Consider the following 18,472-nt stretch of genomic DNA (forward strand, 5'->3'; position numbering starts at 1 on the left):
TTTTTATTTTTATTTTTAAATATTTATTTTTTAGTTGTAGTTAGACACAATATCTCTATTTATTTATTTCTATGTGGTGCTGAGGATCAAACCCAGGGCCTCGCACGTGCTAGGCGAGCGCTCTACCGCTGAACCACAATCCCAGCCCCTCCAATCCTTTTTATTTTGAGACAGGGTCTTGCCAAGTTTCTGAGGCTGGCCTCAAACTTCTAATCCTCCTGCCTTAGTCTCCTGAGATGCTGGGATTAAGGTGTGTGCCATTGGCCCAGTGATTCAGGTTCTGAGTAGATTACTTCCTGCTTCTCTGAGAGCTGGTTCTTCTGAATTTGAGCTTCTTTTGGATAGATAATGAGGTGGATGGTTGCTAATAACTTTCCCTTGTTAGTTGTAATTTCAAAGTACTATTTTAGAGAGGATTCTCCCCCTATTATCTTCTGTTTGGAGGAGAAATAGATCTATTTTCATGATTTTTGATGGGTATTCAACTACTGAGGAATCCCCTTGTTGGTTTGTAAAGCAATAGCACAGTTTATTTGAAAGAACTCTAAATTAATACCTGGAGACTTACACTCTAGTCCCAGTTCCAGTCAGGATTAGCCACCTGTGTGATCTTGGACAAGTTGTGAACCTGCCTCTACATCTGCCCTATAAACCTTTCAGAACTATGTGAATGAAATGAGGAGTATATGCAACCACTTTGCGAAATGTAAAGTTTTATTAAAATGTCTAGTCTGGTGGGTTGCTGTGGTGCATACCTGTAATCCCAGTGGCGTGGGAAGCTGAGGCAGGAGGATTGCAAGCTTGAGGCCAGCCTAGGCAATTTAGCAAGACCCTGTCTCAAAACAAAATAAAAAAGGCTGGAGATGTCGTTCAGTGGTTCAATCTCTAGTACAAAAAAAAAAAAAAAAAAAGCCAGATCTTGGGCTTTCGTCCTTTAGGCAATAAGAACATTGAAGGGTTTTAAGCAAAAAAAGGACATGGTCAGATTAAATTTCAGAAAAAGTATTCTGGTAACTTTGTAGTGGGACCAGAACTAATTTAGTATGAAGCTTTTATATACCCTTAGACATGAAATGATGAAGGGCTGAGCTAAAATGTGACTGTAGATTAGAATAGAAGTGAGAGCTGGTTCAATGGTAGAGCACTTGCCTAGGCTTAAGTCCCTAAGTTCAATTCTTACTAGTAAGTGAACAAAAAAAAAAAAAAGGAAGAAAAAAAAAAGAATTGCAAGAATGGAGATGAAACAGAATGATTTTGGGGGTATAAGTCAATAAGACTGGGCTGGATATTTTGTATACATTCGCAAGAGCCAAGGAGTAGTGGAAAATTACTTTAGATTTCCAGCCCTCCTGTCTAGGTAAATTGTGATGCCACCAATTTAAATAGGGATATAAGAAGAGGAGCATGGACTGGGATGTAACTTGTTGGTAATGCACTTTTCTAGTACATGCCTGGCTCAGGCCTCCAATACCACAAGGAAAAGAAAATAGCAGATTTGTAGCATGAGAATACATACCCCCGCCAACCCACCAGTTTCTTTTTGAAACTGGTTATTGAACCCAGGGCACTTAACTACTGAGTCACAGTCCCAGGCCTTTATATTTTATTTTGAGGCAGTCTCACAAAGTTGCTCAGAGCATTGCTAAGTTGCTGAAGCTGGCTTTGAACTCATGATCTTCCTGCCTCAGTCTCCTGAGCCACTGGGATTATAGATGTGTGCCACTATGCTCAGGTGATAATCCAATTTTAAACATATTAAAGGTAACTTTAGGATATGTAAATGGAGATGGCTCATATACAGTGTGTATATGAAGTACAGTTTGGTATGTATAGGAGAGGTTAGGGTTAAAGACAGTCATCAGCATGTGGATAGAAATTAAAACCAGTGAATATGAGATAGCTAAAGGAGAGCATGATAGAAAAGAAAATAGAATCAAAGGTAATATACCTTTTAACACCTGGACAGAATACCCAGGAAACCCCAGAGAAAGAAGAAACACTAAAGGTAGGTCAGAGAAGAATGGTATCACAGAAGACAAGGCAAGACAACTTCTTTATCGAGGGTCAGATGCCAGTGAAGATCTGTAAGAGGAGAATTTTGAAGTTTCTATTTGATTTAGCTTAACAATGAGAACAATTTTAATGGAATGGTGAGGTAGGAACCACAGTAATTTGAGAATTGAATGATTGGCAAGAAAGTAGAAACAATAATTATGAATTGGGAAATTTAGATGAGTTTAGAAGGGGAAAAGTGTGAGATACTTAGACTGAAGTAGGTACAGAAAGTTGAAATTTTTTGTAATCTTTGGGAAAGGAACCAACAAGAGACAGAAATGATTGATAGATTGAGGTTCCTAAAAAGGCAAGAAGGGGCTGAGATAGAGCACAAATAGAGAAATTGTCTTAAATAGGATGTCACTTTGGTCCAGAGAGTGGAGGGATTGAGGTCAGGGTGGAAATAGGTATTATATTAGGATTAGAAAAATTAAAGGAGCTGATATCTGATGGCTTTCTCTAATTAGAAGGGAAAGAGATTGTTGGCTTTAGGTGAAATTAGAAACTTGAGAAGTTGAATAATTATATTGTATCAGAAATGATAAAACTGTTCAAGGATAAGTGATAGGACTAACAAGTCTGGGAGTTGGAAACTATAATTATAGTATTTCTTTATTTGAAATACTTCGGATTAAACCTGGGACCTCACGTATGCTAGATACTAAATCCCTAGTCTTTTTAAATTTGATTTTGAGACAGGGTCTTATGAAGTCATGATACTGGCCTCAAATTGTGATCCTCCTGCCTCAGTCTTCCAGGTTGCTGGTATTACAGGCATGTGCCACCACACCTTTCTGGAAACTGTAAATTTGGGGATGTAGTGTTGTTTTTTTTTTTTTAATATTTATTTTTTAGCTGGACACAATATCTTCATTTTATTTTTATGTGATGCTGCGGATCGAACCCAGGGTCTCACACATGCTAGGCGAGTGCTCTACCCGTGAGCCACAACCCCAGCCCGGGATGTAATTTTTCATCTAACAATGTCAGTATCTTTTATGTTCCTAGTTCTTTTCTTCACTATTCACAAGGCAGAGTGTGGTACTTACCTCTGTCCTCCCATCTCTGTTCTGGTTTCAATATAGTCATTCTTGGCAGTAAATTTCAGGTTCACAGCCTTTGAAGGCTCACCTTTGAGATCTCCCTGAAAGTGCAAAAAACATTTCAGAATTTTTCTGATCCATTTACATAGTCAATGGGAGAGTGTACTATGATCCACTTTTTCTCACAGTGGATCCAGTGGAATGTACCCCTTTTTTGAGTTTTTTGTCTTTGGCTTAGACTTTTGGCCTAGGACCTACTTCTCTCCAGTCCCCTTCTGGGGTTCATACTGAGTCTTCATTTTTATCAGTTCTTTTTACCTTTACTCTCCAGGTCTCCCAGTTTCCCCATCATACAGGACTCCATGCTGAAAGGCAAACTGGGTGTACCAGAGCTACGAGTTGGGCGCCTCATTTAGGATGGCATTTAAGATAGTAATTTCCATGTGCTAAGGTCATCTCAAGGCAGGTGTTCAAGCACACATTCCCCTATCACAATTAGTTTTGCAGTCTTTGGAATTAAATTATTTGCCTTGCCTATTTCCTATTTCTTGACCTTCTCCTTTGCCTGATCTTGCCTAAACCTGTTCTCTTTGATTCTTCAGGATCCTGGGTATGTTCACATCCCAACAATGGAAACATCTGAGCAACGATTTCTTGAAGACCCAGCAGGAGAAGAGGCACAGTTGGTTCAAGGCAAGTGGTACCATCAAGAAGTTCCGAGCTGGCCTCAGCATCTTCTCACCCATCCCCAAGTAAGAACCCCCTTAGCTAATCATCTGTAATCACCTCAGTCTTGTCTTAGCCTCATTCCCATCTTCTGGAATACATGAATTAATTTTTTCTGTCCTCTTTCTTGGTCCTCCAAATTCTGTACCTTTAACTACTAATACCACTCACATGGTTTTGTCCCCTTTGTGTCCTTACTCTTCTGTTCCTAGTCCAATGTTCATACCTCATCCTGTATGTAAAATACAATAATTCTGAGCTCACGGTAATATATTTGGAGATGTGCATGCTGATCTTTCCATCTTGTCTTCCTTTGGTTCTCATCCTTATTCCCTGTCCTAAGGAGGCAGAGTTATGGAATAGGCACCGACTCCTGGCTCTTATGCAAGGGCCCATTGATTTATTATCTAGGCTGGAAATAAATATTGCTCCATTCTTTGACCCTAGATATACATTGTTTCCTTCTTGGTTATCTTCTGATTTTCCCAAAGGCAGACACAAACCTAGGTTTGTAGCTTCTCAGGCACCATATTGACAGTCAGATAGTTAACATTAAGCTCTTCAGGATACAACTACTTCTTGCCAGTGTGTAGCACTTAATCCTTCTCTTTTATGACAGAGAGTAAATGAACAGGTCTCCTCTCCGAGGGATTGTTTCATACCTGGTGTTAATGCCTAGGCTTTGCCTTTACCTCCCTTCCATGTCCCAATCTGATTTGTAATGACGTACAAATCAATTCATTTAGTTGGTGTGGTGGTGCATGCCATTCAGCCATTTGGGAGTCTGAGACAGGAGAATTACAAGTTTGAAGCAGCTTCAGCAATTTATCAAGACCCTGTCTCAAAAATAAAAAGACTTTGAGTGTAACTCAGTGGTAGAATGCCCCTGGGTTCAATCCCCAGTACCAAAATATATAAATCCAATAGTGTGATCCACTTTTTCTCACAGTGGATCCAGTGGAATGTACCCCTTTTTGAGTTTTTTGTCTTTGGCTTAGACTTTTGGCCTAGGACCTGCTTCTCTCCAGTCCCCTTCTGGGGTTCATACTGAGTCTTCATTTTTATCAGTTCTTTTTACCTTCACTCTCCAGGTCTCCCAGTTTCCCCATCATACAGGACTCCATGCTGAAAGGCAAACTGGGTGTACCAGAGCTACGAGTTGGGCGCCTCATGAATCGTTCCATCTCCTGTACCATGAAGAACCCCAAAGTGGAGGTGTTTGGCTACCCTCCCAGCCCTCAGGCAGGTCTCCTGTGCCCTCAGCACGTGGGCCTCCCTCCCCCAGCACGGACCTCTCCTTTGGTACATGGGCTGGGGAAGATTTGACTTGGGTATCAGGAGGGTGGGATTGGAAATGTGGGAGTGTAGCTTTTCAAAATGGGGTGGGGTTATTAATGTATTATGAGTAGAATGGAACACATTTTTTTAATAGTTGAAACTTAGATCTAAACTGTCTGACTGCCTTCTCTGGTAGTAGGCCATAAAGCAGAGAGACACTGGAGATGGGCAAGTCATGTTTGATTTTATTAGACTGTGGTTAGAACTTGGTAGTTAACTGCCGCAGTCTGGCTGGGCACAATCAGGAGCCACTTGTCAAAAGAAACTAACTTTATTTTTAGAACCACACACGCCAAACAAAACAGCCTCTCAGGAAAAACCCTCAGAGCCTCAACTGCCACCACCGGCTTTCCACAAGCCTCTCTCCCCCACACAAGCTTCTCTCCACCTCCCACAATCCTCCTGCTCTTGAGGCTGATTGGCTGGGTCATGTGGGCGGAGCCAAAAAAGTCCCCCAATGAGCAGCTCCGTGGTCTGAAAGGGCAGGGAAACAGCCCAATGAGCATCGCTGCAGAGGAGCCAATCAGCTAGATGTTGCTGGGGCCGCTGTGAGCCAATCATCAGCCGGCAGCTGGAAGTTTGCTGGCAGCTGGAAGTTTGCTGGGGCCCCTTCGGCTGTGGCTCTCAACAGTTAACTTCTATACTGATCTGTTCCATCTACTTTGGAAAGGATTAAAGACGAGTTAACACTAGTCTAGAATCTTTGGCAAAAAATGTCTTAAAAAAAAAAAATCTCTCCAGCTTTGAGGTTGCTTTTTTTGAAATAGGACTTAGTAATTTTAGGAAAATCCTAGGTGATGGGTCAGTGAGGTCTTTAGAGGCCCCTGCTTCATAAGAGATTTATGAGGTCTTGTCTTTTACTTCCACCAGGTCAGTGGTCACTGCAAGAACATTCCCACTCTGGAGTATGGATTCCTTGTCCAGGTAATTAGGTCTAAAGCTTCAGTCCAAACATCTTACTTATTGTCTGACCATATGATCCCCTAAGATCGCGCTGCTCTTTTAGTCAGTTAAATATTTCCTGAGTTGCTTTGTTCCCAGAACTATACTAATAAGTATTGAATGGATAAGAGAGAAGATATAGTTCCCAACCTCATGTATTCTCAGCATGGGTTTAATCCCTAATATTAGGATTAAAACAAACAAACAAAACACAGAATTATTGGGAATACTTAGGATGGGGTACAAATGTACTGTGAATTTTAAGTATATAAAGTGTTAAGAGAGGTATTGACACTAATTTTTCTTGCAGTCCCCAAATCCCTTGCTTAAGTGATCTTCAGTTTCCTTAAAGATCTTTTTCACTGCTAAGCCAATGCTGATCATTTACATCTTTCAAAAATCTCTTTACTTCTTTGAGCTTTCACTTTTATATCTCTGTTATCTTTTTTCATGTTATTCCTTCCACTGGCCTTCCTCCCCATGTCTGCCTGTTGCAGTCAAGGTTCACAAGTGTCTTTTCCTTATAGTCTTCATTACTCCATTGCATGATCCTTTTTGTTTTATGTAACATCTCTGTGTCACATACCACATGTCACAAACCATTGTAAGGAATTTGTTGACATACCACATCTCCCCTATTGGAGTCTAGCATCTGAGACAATCTTTCTTGATAACATAGTCAAAGAGACCTTTTACAGAGCTGAGTACATAGTAGGCATTTAAAAAAACCTTCATTAAATGAATTAGTAAAACCCCTTCCATCTCTGTTACCAGCTCATGTGAAATGGGACAACTTGATTTATTCACAAACAGTATGTTAAGGCATTGCTAGGAAAAACATATTAGGATATTTCTGCATGAATTCTCAATTTTTTTTTTTTTTATTTTTTTATTTATTTTTTTTTTTTTATTTTTTATTGTTGGCTGTTGAAAACATTACATAGTTCTTGATATATCATATTTCACACTTTGATTCAAGTGGGTTATGAGCTCCCATTTTTACCCCATATACAGATTGCAGAATCACATCAGTATGAATTCTCAATTTGTACTACCTTCCCAGCACAGAATTCTTTTTTCTTTTTATTTAGTTTTGAGGGGTGTGTACTGGGGATTTAACCCAGGGGTGCTCTACCACTAAGCTACAGCCCCAGCACATTTTTATGTTTATTTTGAGACAAGGTCTTGCTAACTTGCTGAGAGCTGCCCTAAGTTGCTGAAGCTGGCCTCAAACTTGCAATCCTCCTGTCTCAAAGTTTCCCAGGTTGCTGGGATTAAAGGCATATGTGACCATGCCTGAACCCAGCACAGAATTTTGTTGGTGATTTTGACCAGTGAATTGACTAATTGTCTAGGTAGTTGAAGTGTCTTTTCAGGTCCCCTTGCAATCTTATCTTGGATTGAATACTCACCTATACTAAAGGGCAGTCTGTAGTGAGTACATCTGCTGTTACTAGTTTAATTAGCACTTGCTTATGCTTATAAAATGCTTTCATGAAGATAACCTTACTTTTTGCAATATCCCGATGAGGTGAATAATATCCAACTTTATAAATGAAGGCATAGATTAACTGCCATCCGTAGTTACATTTGATACTAAGTAGTAGAAGTCAATTATTAACTCAGGACTTTAAATCAAAGGTCATGACAGGTTTTATTTTTATAATAATATACAGATTTAGCTCTGAAGTAGAGGCATCAGTTGAAATAAGTGCAATGCCCAAGAATCGATTCTGCTTTAGGCAAATGGCTGGGAGGGAGGAGAATAGCTAGAATAAAGCATAAATTATTTCTTGCATCTAAAAAAATTTTTCTATACTTGTGCGTGAACCTGTAAAATATGTAAACATCTGTTCTCTCTCCAGATCATGAAATATGCAGAGCAGAGGATTCCAACATTGAATGAGTACTGTGTGGTGTGTGATGAGCAGCATGTCTTCCAAAATGGTTCCATGCTCAAGGTATAGGCTCCTACCCTGTGACCTATTTCCTCCGCCAAGACCCCTTCATTTACTTCTCATCTCTCTTTTCTTCCTGGGCCTATGGTAAAGAAGGGATTCTGTCCCCAGAGACTCTAGAATTGCTTTTCTCAGAAAAGAAGTCTAATCATGTTTGGAGAGATGAGGATATGATAATGACCTTGAGGAAATAATTCCCATGCAGCATTTAAAAATAGGAATCAGATATTGACAAGATGATTGGATACAATACTATCCTCTGGTACTCCCAAGTCTAGATGGGTGGATACTCAATTATAAATCATAATATATGTTAAATATATAGAAGAGATACAAACAATGTCATGGAAACTTGGAAGAATTATCTGACTACCTGACAGGTCAGAGAATGGTTCATAGGTAGATGACTTAACTCAAACTTTTTAGTAAGGCATTTTAATTAGATATAATACTTTTTGATGGTTTTCTCCTGATACAAAGGACCCCAAATTTCTACCTTATTCTGCAGTGGTCTAGGGTCAGACCTGTCTCTCCTTATATTTTCTCATTGCATAACTTACACCTATATTGTATTGTTTAATATGTTCATTCAGCCAGCTGTCTGTACTCGTGAACTGTGCGTCTTCTCCTTCTACACACTGGGAGTCATGTCTGGAGCTGCAGAGGAGGTGGCTACTGGAGCAGAGGTATGAGGAGAAGGAAAAGCAGCTGAGGAATTGGGATCAGGAAAGTCAAGGGAACCCAGCAATTTTACTCCTTGGAATTTAATCTCCAAAAATGATTTCTTATGTAAGGATGTTCACTAAGTTATAAAGTTTATAAGAAAAAACGAATACAACACCAACTCATACAAAATTCAGTTAAAGAAATTATGGTATGCACTTATAGTAGAAATACTCTACACTTATTATTTATGGATAGAAAGATGTAACATATAGTTATATAAAAAAGTAAATATAAAGCTAGGCATGGTAATATGTGCTTGTATTCAGTCTCAGCTGCTTGGGAAGTGGAGTCAGGAGGATTGATTGAGCTCAGGAGTTGCTCATGCTTGGCATTCATGAGGCCCTGGGTTCAATCTTCAGCACAAAAAAAAATGAAAAGAAAAAACTATTTACATAGTAATAAATATCTGGAAGGATCTACATCAAACTTAATTAGTATTTACTTGTGAGGAAATGAAATTTGTTTGTGGGTGGATGATATTTATCTTTAATCAAAACTTTGTTATTACTTGAATTTTTTCATATTTTTATTACTTAAATCTATATAATCAGTTTGCATTTTCTAATTAAACAGCAGGAAAATATGTTTTTAAAAAGAACAGAATAGAGAAATGTTAGATGCCATGGACTTCAAGAACTGAGCAGTTGTTTAAGCTTTGCTCCTTTTTTCTTTGCCCTAAGGTGGTGGATCTGCTGGTGGCTATGTGTAGGGCAGCTTTGGAATCCCCTAGAAAGAGTATCATCTTTGAGCCTTACCCCTCCGTGGTGGACCCCACTGATCCCAAGACTCTGGCCTTTAACCCTAAGGTACAGTTGCTTGGGGAGAAAGTCAGGGATAAATAACAGAAATAATAAGAGATAGTGGGAGACTATAGACTGCCATTCCAGCATATACAACAGCTTGGATAAGGGACAGAAGAAATGGAACAACTGTTTCTTGGGAACCCTTGAATCCTAGTGTTTAGCTGTTTCAGCTGAGTTCATCAGAAGAAGGGGAGAAGAATTCATATTAGTTAAATTATTATGGGAAGAATATAAACTTTGGAGCCAAACATGGATTTTATTTGAAGTTCTGCTGCTCTCTAGTTGAATGGTGTCAGGGATGGCATTAATGTTTTCTTACCTATAAAAGTAGATAGTATTTACTTTGTGGATTGTCATAAAAATGAGAGATAATGTATGTAAAGTACCATATTAGGGTTCTCCAGAGAGAACCTAATATAAGAGACTGAAAGAGAGAAAGAAATTTATTATAAGGAATTGCCTCACATAATTACAGAGACTGAGAAGTCCCAACATCCATAGTCAGCATGCTGGAGACTCAAAAAAACCTGTCACATGTATAGTTGCCGTCCCAGACCAGAGGCCTGAGAGTGAGCAGACTCAAGAAGAACCAATTTTGTAGTTCAAATCTAAAGGCAGGAAAGATTATTATCCCAATTCAAACAGGATGATTACACTATTATTCAATTTGTGGAGTAGGGAAAGGTTAGCCTTTTTGTTTTAGCCTTTTCAAGTCTAGTTACCTTATTGAGATCCACATTAGGAAGGTCAGTCTGCTTTACTCAGTCTGCTGATTCAAGTGTTAATCTGAACTACCCTCACATACCCAGAAATCCTGTTTGATAAAGTGTCTAGACCCATGGTCTAGTCAAGTTGACTCATAAAATTAACCATCACAAATATATAAAACAGGGGCTGGGATGTGGCTCAAGCGGTAGCGCTCTCGCCTGGCATGCGTGCGGCCCAGGTTCGATCCTCAGCACCACATACAAACAAAGATGTGTCTGCCGAAAACTAAAAAAAATAAATATTTAAAAAATAATTATATATATATATATGACAATTTATCACTGTTAGTATCATTACTTTGTCAGGCACTATACTAGCTTCTCTACATACATTATTTAATCCTCAAAACATTTCTGTAAGGGTAGTAGGGATTGCTATTTGCATTTGCAAATAGGGGCTGGAGGTTTTGCTTGGTGGTAGAGGGTTTCCGTAGCACTACAAAATTAAAAAAAAAAAAAAAAAAGCAAAATGCACAACTGAAAAGCCATCATTTTTAAGCAGGGATACTAAGATTCTAAGAGGTTAAGTCACTTACCCTGTTATTTTGAACTAGCATGTGATTCCAGAACTGACATTAAACTTATATTCATTCTATAGCATACAAGTCTATTTCCTTAAGCCCTCTTAGAGGTCTTTGTACATCCTACTTTGATTTTCTATGCTTTTCTCTCTCCTCTACTTTTCTTCATCTCATTCTTTTCTTCCCATTGATTCTCTACAGAAGAAGAATTATGAGCGGCTTCAGAAAGCTCTGGATAGTGTAATGTCCATCCGGGAGATGACCCAGGTATTCTGCTCTCTATGTTCTCTGCCTGCCCAGTTTAAGTGCCCTATTCTGTTTGTATAATTCATGGGAGTGGGGGTGAAGATTTAGAGAAGCTACTCAAATTCATGTATTTTTTCTGCTATTCCTTCTGTAACCTTCCCAATTCTTGTTCTGTGTTTTATTAGCTCTCTTACTCTTTACTCTTTTCACTCCTAATGTCTTTCTCAATCTTTATCTTTGCTGTTAAATCCTCACAAGTTGTTCAAAATTAATGTTTTTTGAAAATTCTTAGAGAATTAGAGAAATAAGGGAAAGAACTCTGCCCAAGGTTGGGAGGGTGAGGAGGGGGGCTTGGAGGTAAGGAACTAGACCCAGGGGCCTACATCTTCTGTCCTTCCAGGGGTGGGGCAGCCACATGGAGCAGTGACCATCCTTTGACTCAAGGCTGTTCCTCACCAGATTTCCCCACCCCTCGTCTGCAGTCTCTGCATGAATAGACATTCATTTGTTCTCACATTTACAGGTGGGCCTCTTCTCAGCAAATCCTATATATCACAGTTGAGATTAACACAGAATGTACACTTAGAAGGGATGATTTACTGATCAGAATGACTTTGTTTTATGTAAAGATTTACTACAGGATTCCTTAGCCTAATCTTTCTGGGACATTGATTTTATTTATTTTTTGATTTACAATCAGCTTTTTAGGGCTGTAGGAATTGCATAAAATGAGGGAGACCCACCTGCATGTTGTTTTGTAAGCATCTTCAGTCATTTTCATATTTATTTATGAGTCTTCCTAATCTGACTGGGGCTCCTTGAGGGTGGGAACCCCCATGTCCTCTTTTCTCTATGTGGCGTTCAATACCCTTGCCCTGGGTTCTGATGTCAGTCTATGGAAAGTGGGAGGGCTCCCATCTCTCCTGGGAGATAATCTTATGATCATTGTCTTACAGGGCTCATATTTGGAAATCAAGAAGCAGATGGACAAGCTGGACCCCTTGGCTCATCCTCTCCTGCAATGGTATGGATAGAGTGGTTCACCCTTCTTGGGGCAATAGAGAAGGGGGAAGGTTTTAGATATAGAGCCTGCACCCCTTAAAGGTGGTTTCAGTATTCTTCACAAGGTTTTAGGCAGTATGGATTTTTTTTTTTTTTTTTTTTTGGGAGTTTTGTCTATTGACATATCATGCCCTGACAGAAATTTAGATCCTACATAGAGTTCACAAATTCTTTTTTTAGTGTTCCATGTTTCCTAGGCTGGGGATATAGCTCAGTTGGTAGAGTGCTTGCCTCACATGCATAAGGCCCTGGGTTTAATCCCCAGTACCAAAAAAAAGAAAAAAAATGTTTCCCAAAAGATTTGTTTGTTTTCTTAATTTTTTTTGTTTGTTTGTTTTGTTTTGGTACTGGAGTTTGAACCCAGAGATGTTTTACCACTGAGTTATATCCCCAGCCCTTTTAAAAAAAAAAAATGTTTACATTTTGAGACAGGGTCTCACTAAGTTGCTGAGGCTGCCCTCAAACTTTTGCTCCTTTTGCCTCAGCCCCCTGAGCCACTTGAATTAAAGTGTGCTCTGAATAGTAACAAAAACAGCATGGTACTGGTACCAAAACAGGCGGGTGGACCAATGGTACAGAATAGAGGACACAGAAACCAATCCACAAAACTACAACTACCTTATATTTGATAAAGGGGCTAAAAGCATGCAATGGAGGAAGGATAGCATCTTCAACAAATGGTGCTGGGAAAACTGGAAATCCATATGCAACAAAATGAAACTGAATCCCTTTCTCTCGCCATGCACAAAAGTGAATTCAAAATGGATCAAGGAGCTTGATATCAAATCAGAGACACGCCGTCTGATAGAAGAAAAAGTTGGCTACGATCTACATACTGTGGGGTCGGGCTCCAAATTCCTCAATAGGACACCCATAGCACAAAAGTTAATAACTAGAATCAACAAATGGGACTTACTCAAACTAAAAAGTTTTTTCTCAGCAAAAGAAACAATAAGAGAGGTAAATAGGGAGCCTACATCCTGGGAACAAATCTTTACTCCTCACACTTCAGATAGAGCCCTAATATCCAGAGTATACAAAGAACTCAAAAAATTAGACAATAAGAGAACAAACAACCCAATCAACAAATGGGCCAAGGACCTGAACAGACACTTCTCAGAGGAGGACATACAGTCAATCAACAAGTACATGAAAAAATGCTCACCATCTCTAGCTGTCAGAGAAATGCAAATCAAAACCACCCTAAGATACCATCTCACTCCAGTAAGATTGGCAGCCATTATGAAGTCAAACAACAACAAGTGCTGGCGAGGATGTGGGGAAAAGGGTACACTTGTACATTGCTGGTGGGACTGCAAATTGGTGCAGCCAATTTGGAAAGCAGTATGGAGATTTCTTGGAAAGCTGGGAATGGAGCCACCATTTGACCCAGCTATTCCCCTTCTTGGTCTATTCCCTAAAGACCTAAAAAGAGCATGCTACAGGGACACTGCTACATCGATGTTCATAGCAGCACAATTCACAATAGCAAGACTGTGGAACCAACCTAGATGCCCTTCAATAGACGAATGGATAAAAAAAATGTGGCATTTATACACAATGGAGTATTACTCTGCATTAAAAAATGACAAAATCATAGAATTTACAGGGAAATGGATGGCATTAGAGCAGATTATGCTAAGTGAAGCTAGCCAATCCCTAAAAAACAAATGCCAAATGTCTTCTTTGATATAAGGAGAGTAACTAAGAACAGAGTAGGGACGAAGAGCAGGAGAAGAAGATTAACATTTAACAGGGATGAGAGGTGGGAGGGAAAGGGAGAGAGAAGGGAAATTGCATGGTAATGGAAGGAGACCCTCAGGGTTATACAGTGGAGGGGGTAGAGAGAGAGGAGGGGAGGGGAGGGGAGAGGTGGGGAGGGGGGATGGTGGAGGATGGGAAAGGCAGCGGAGCACAACAGACACTAGTATGGCAATATGTAAATCAATGGATGTGTAACTGATGTGATTCTGCAATCTGTATTTGGGGTAAAAATGGGAGCTCATAACCCACTTGAATCAAAGTGTGAAATATGATATATCAAGAATTATGTAATGTTTTGAACAGCCAACAATAAAAAATTTTAAAAAAATCATTTTTGCACAAAAAAAAAATAAAAAATAAAGTGTGCTCTGCTATACCTGGATTTTTTTTTTTAACATACATACATACATACATACATACATTTATTTATTTATTTATTTATGATTCTGAGTATTGAACCCAGTGCCCTGCATGTGCTAGGCAGGTGCTCCACCACTGAGCCACAACCCCAGCCCTGGCTAATTTTTAATTCACAAAAAAAAATTGTATGTTTCTCATAAAAACATGATGTTTTGAAATAGGTATGCATAGTGGAGTGTCTCAGTAGAGCCAATTACCATACTCATTACCTCACATAGTTATTTTTTAACACTTAAAATCTACTCTTAGCAATTTTCAATGCATTTTTATTAAATATTGTCGTTACTGATAGGTTTTTGAGTGTTCCTTGCACATAGGAATTAGCTGACTTACTAGTCAGCTAAGTTTCCTGTGCATCCTGAGAGGTCTGTCTATCCTGTCTTCTTTCCTTGTCCCGGCATGTTCCCTGATATTGAATGTCTAGAGTCTGAGGTACTGTTATTATTCACTTCTATTAGCAAAGATTCTGAATATTCCCTACTGCCTGCCCTCCCTGACCATGATTTCTGTTTTGTTTTCTTGACAGCTTTCTTTTTCTTGCTTGCCTTTCTCTTACTAGTCAACCTTTGACATCAGTTCTTCTCAGTGCAACAGCTTCCTCCCTTTTGCCAAAAAGATTGCTCTGAGGGCTGGGGTTGGGGCTCAGTGATAGAATGCTTGCCTAGCTAATGTTAGGCACTGGGTTTGATCCTCAGCACCACATAAAAAATAAATAAATAAAATAAAAGTATTATGTCCTTCTGTAACTTAAAAAAAAAAATTAAGAATAAAAATGATTGCCCAGGCATAGGACTGACATCACAAGTATATGGATGAGGCACAACAAACAAACTGTATTCACTGTAGGAGAGTGCTGTCTTGCTGAGACCTCAATATTTTATGCCTTTGTCCTCTCCTGTTCTGAGTACAGCCTGTGTACAGCCTAGTCTGTCCCTGACTTCTCAGGAAGTTCATTCCAGTTTATTTTGTTTCTTTCTCCAGTTTAGTTCGTAACTTTCTTTTCATTTTCTCCATCTCTGAGAGTCTTCAGCCTTCTCTGAGCTCAGGCAAGATGGCTCCTGAGACCCAGTTCTGAGACTAAATCTCTGGTTTAAGTTGTCACCATTCCTAATTCAGGTCTCTCCTTTTATTTCTCTTTTTTTCTTTCTCTATTTTTAAAAAATAGGTGACTTCTTGTAGGATTCCTTTTGTTCCATCCTTTTCTCTCCCTGGATGTAGTGACCTATTTCATACCCTTTCCTTTCTTTATCCATTGTTTAACTCCCAATAATTAACTGTTCTCTGGACAGTAGGTTCCCTTTTAAAATTTTATACATGAGCATTGTCACTCAAAAGGAATATTCAGATAGTGACCTGGATTTATCACACAATTCAGACAATGCTGTAATTCTTGCTTGTTCTCCCAGGGTCAAAGGAAGACTGTTCAGGATAACCTAACCCTATACTTATTCTATCCTTTTCCTTTTTTCTCTGTTTCTTCCCAGGATCATCTCTAGCAACAGGTCACACATTGTCAAACTACCTCTCAGCAGGGTAAGTGATCATTCTTCCTCTAAACCCTTCAAATTTGTGGTGAAGGGGCAGCAGGGCTTCCAAGCCAGCTGATCACATTAGCCATATTGGCTCTGTATGTCAACATAATCTTTGGGCCTAATCATATTTTCTTTGTTTGGGGTCAGTTTAAGCCTAATTTGTTCCCTATCCCCAACCCTTCCCTCCCTGATCTCCATTTCTGCTCTGTTTTCCTGACCGCACCCCCACCCTGGGCAGCAGCTGAAGTTCATGCACACCTCACACCAGTTCCTCCTGCTGAGCAGCCCTCCTGCCAAGGAGGCTCGGTTCCGGACCGCCAAGAAGCTCTATGGCAGCACCTTTGCCTTCCAGTGAGGAGGGTGGAGGGTGGGCAGCAGTGGGCCGGGGGTGGGGGTGCCTTTGAGGTATGAATTTATGTTACCTGTGTCCCTCAACTAGTTAGCAAATATTTATTAAATGCTGGTAGATGCTGTAGAGGATAAAATGAAACGTGACATGGTTATGTTATCAACTTGTTTATGATACAGTTGAAGAGAAATGATACTTATAAAATGACATAGTTGAAGGAACCAAATGGAAGGGATGATAGATTTCAAAACTTTGAAAGGAAATCCACAATTTATGCCTAATTTCGGGAGGGAAGAAAGAAAGAAGGTGTAAAAGCTAATTTAGAGGGAGTGGTAGTGTTCTTAAAGTAGTCTGGACTGGAAGGCCCATTTGGAATTAGTAATAAGTTTGACGGGTTTGAGAGAAATTTGTTGAATTTGAATTATCAGAAAAATAGGCAAGTGAAAATGTTGAATCAGCAGTTCAGTATTGAGAGTTAGGATGTGATTAGCTGACGGCCAGAAGAGAGGATAGGATCGGAAATGCAGATACAGTGTTTAACCACAAACATACATCTACTTGCCTATGACTGTATCCATGTGATGTCCATCTCTAGGTGTGTTTGTGCCAGTCTTAATGTTTCGTGTGGGTAACCATGGGTGGGGATGGCACTCTTGAAAATGCTCTGGGAAACCTTATGCCACAAAGAATCATATATTCTACTCTGCTTTGCAGTGGGTCCCACATTGAGAACTGGCATTCAATCCTGCGCAATGGGCTAGTCAATGCATCCTACACCAAACTGCAGGTGAGGCTGTGTCTCTTTCTTTTTTCTCTCCATCTCTACCTACCCCACTAAGTTTTGGGGAAGGCTGCTCTAGAATACTCACATGTTTTTGCCTCCACATCCTGAAGCTTAGTCTGGGGAGCTTCCTTAGAGGGGAAGGTGGAATTGTATGTACAGAATGAACGTGGCTATTGTCTATTTGAAGTTGGGCTGTATTTTTTGGTGGTTTTGGGAATGAGAATATACATATAGTTAGGGATGCGGAATTGCTGGTTTCAGCCACTGCGATAGATTCACATTAGATAGAACTTCTCTATTTATGTGGCTATTTAGGAATTGATATGAAGACTTGTTTCTTTACCCTGAGAAACTTCAGAGAATGGTTGTTGTTCCTCCTCCTGGCGACCTCTTCTATAATTCCTGTTGGAATCTGCCTGTATGCCAAGGCTCGGGGATAGGACTGTGGATTTTGAGGGACTGACTCAGTGACTCTACCACTCCCCACTCACCAAGACATTAATATTTAATATATAATAGGCAAGTAGTTTAATCTAAATCCACTTTTCAACCTATCAGTTTTATAAGAGTAGGTGCCTACTGTTAATTTGAATGTATAAGAAGGTAGATGGAGGGACAGAGGTCTGGATAAGCCTTGTGGATGCCTAATATATAGCCATGGGAGGGCCCAGGCTCATATGTTCATCCTGGTGTTTCCCTGCAAGCTGCATGGAGCAGCCTATGGCAAAGGCATCTACCTGAGCCCCATCTCCAGTATTTCCTTTGGATACTCAGGTAAGAAATACTCTCTGGCCACCTTGACTCTATTTACATTGTATCCATTTGTGACAACATGATCTGTGCTGTCATCTTCTTCCCCATTGTGGATATTTGGTCTATGTCAGCTCTCTCCTCAATCATGGACACATAGTCTGTCTCTACTTTCTCTCATTAGAACTTTAAATTCTATTTGAGGTGAGGTCAGATATTGTTAAAAATGGTAGTTTTATTAATTGTAGGAACTTGGGCTCTCAGAATGGGTTAAGGAATAGATGGGAAGTGAAACAAGGGTTTTTGTAGACCATAGTTTTCATGTTGGCAGTTGTGAATTGTATGCATTTGTGCATGTGACTTTATGTGTGAATATACCCAAAGGCTTGAATTCATTTCATTGGCTTATATTTCTGGAGACCTTGTTCTGTCAACCACTTTTTAATAACTGCTCATAATCAAACATTGTTCATAATATACATTGACTACAAGAAAAAGAAGTATGTTATTCCAAAGGTTAGACATGAATGAGGTCTAGAGTCTGGTGAAGAAATGAGTCCAGAGTTGTCTAGCTCAGAGATAGGAAAAAGAATATGACTTAGCATTCTTAGCCTTCCAGGTTCATGTCTCAGTTCCTTTTCAGACTGCTTTTGTTCCTTTTTTTTTTTTTTTTTTTTTTTTTTTTT

At 39.6% G+C, this 18,472-nt stretch overlaps 1 protein-coding gene across 16 annotated transcripts in view; it reads left to right on the plus strand.

Annotated features, from left to right (window-relative positions):
- The window catches only part of Parp6 (poly(ADP-ribose) polymerase family member 6), a 34,476-nt gene that overhangs the window by 8,235 nt on the left and 7,769 nt on the right, over positions 1 to 18,472 (plus strand). For 5 of the 16 annotated variants that reach the window (XM_048793627.1, XM_048793628.1, XM_048793633.1 and 2 more), the window contains 12 exons: positions 3,701 to 3,850; positions 4,916 to 5,126; positions 6,033 to 6,086; positions 7,970 to 8,065; positions 8,656 to 8,748; positions 9,469 to 9,594; positions 11,081 to 11,146; positions 12,082 to 12,149; positions 15,856 to 15,904; positions 16,142 to 16,254; positions 16,967 to 17,039; positions 17,741 to 17,810. In XM_048793627.1, the coding sequence (XP_048649584.1) occupies positions 3,701 to 3,850; positions 4,916 to 5,126; positions 6,033 to 6,086; positions 7,970 to 8,065; positions 8,656 to 8,748; positions 9,469 to 9,594; positions 11,081 to 11,146; positions 12,082 to 12,149; positions 15,856 to 15,904; positions 16,142 to 16,254; positions 16,967 to 17,039; positions 17,741 to 17,810 (1,169 nt within the window). The remainder of the gene's footprint in view (positions 1 to 3,700; positions 3,851 to 4,915; positions 5,127 to 6,032; positions 6,087 to 7,969; positions 8,066 to 8,655; positions 8,749 to 9,468; positions 9,595 to 11,080; positions 11,147 to 12,081; positions 12,150 to 15,855; positions 15,905 to 16,141; positions 16,255 to 16,966; positions 17,040 to 17,740; positions 17,811 to 18,472) is intronic. The other 11 variants (XM_048793629.1, XM_048793634.1, XM_048793635.1 and 8 more) reach the window with 6 other exon arrangements.

The sequence above is a fragment of the Marmota marmota genome, unplaced genomic scaffold (assembly GCF_001458135.2).
Source record: "Marmota marmota marmota unplaced genomic scaffold, marMar, whole genome shotgun sequence".
NCBI lineage: Eukaryota > Metazoa > Chordata > Mammalia > Rodentia > Sciuridae > Marmota > Marmota marmota.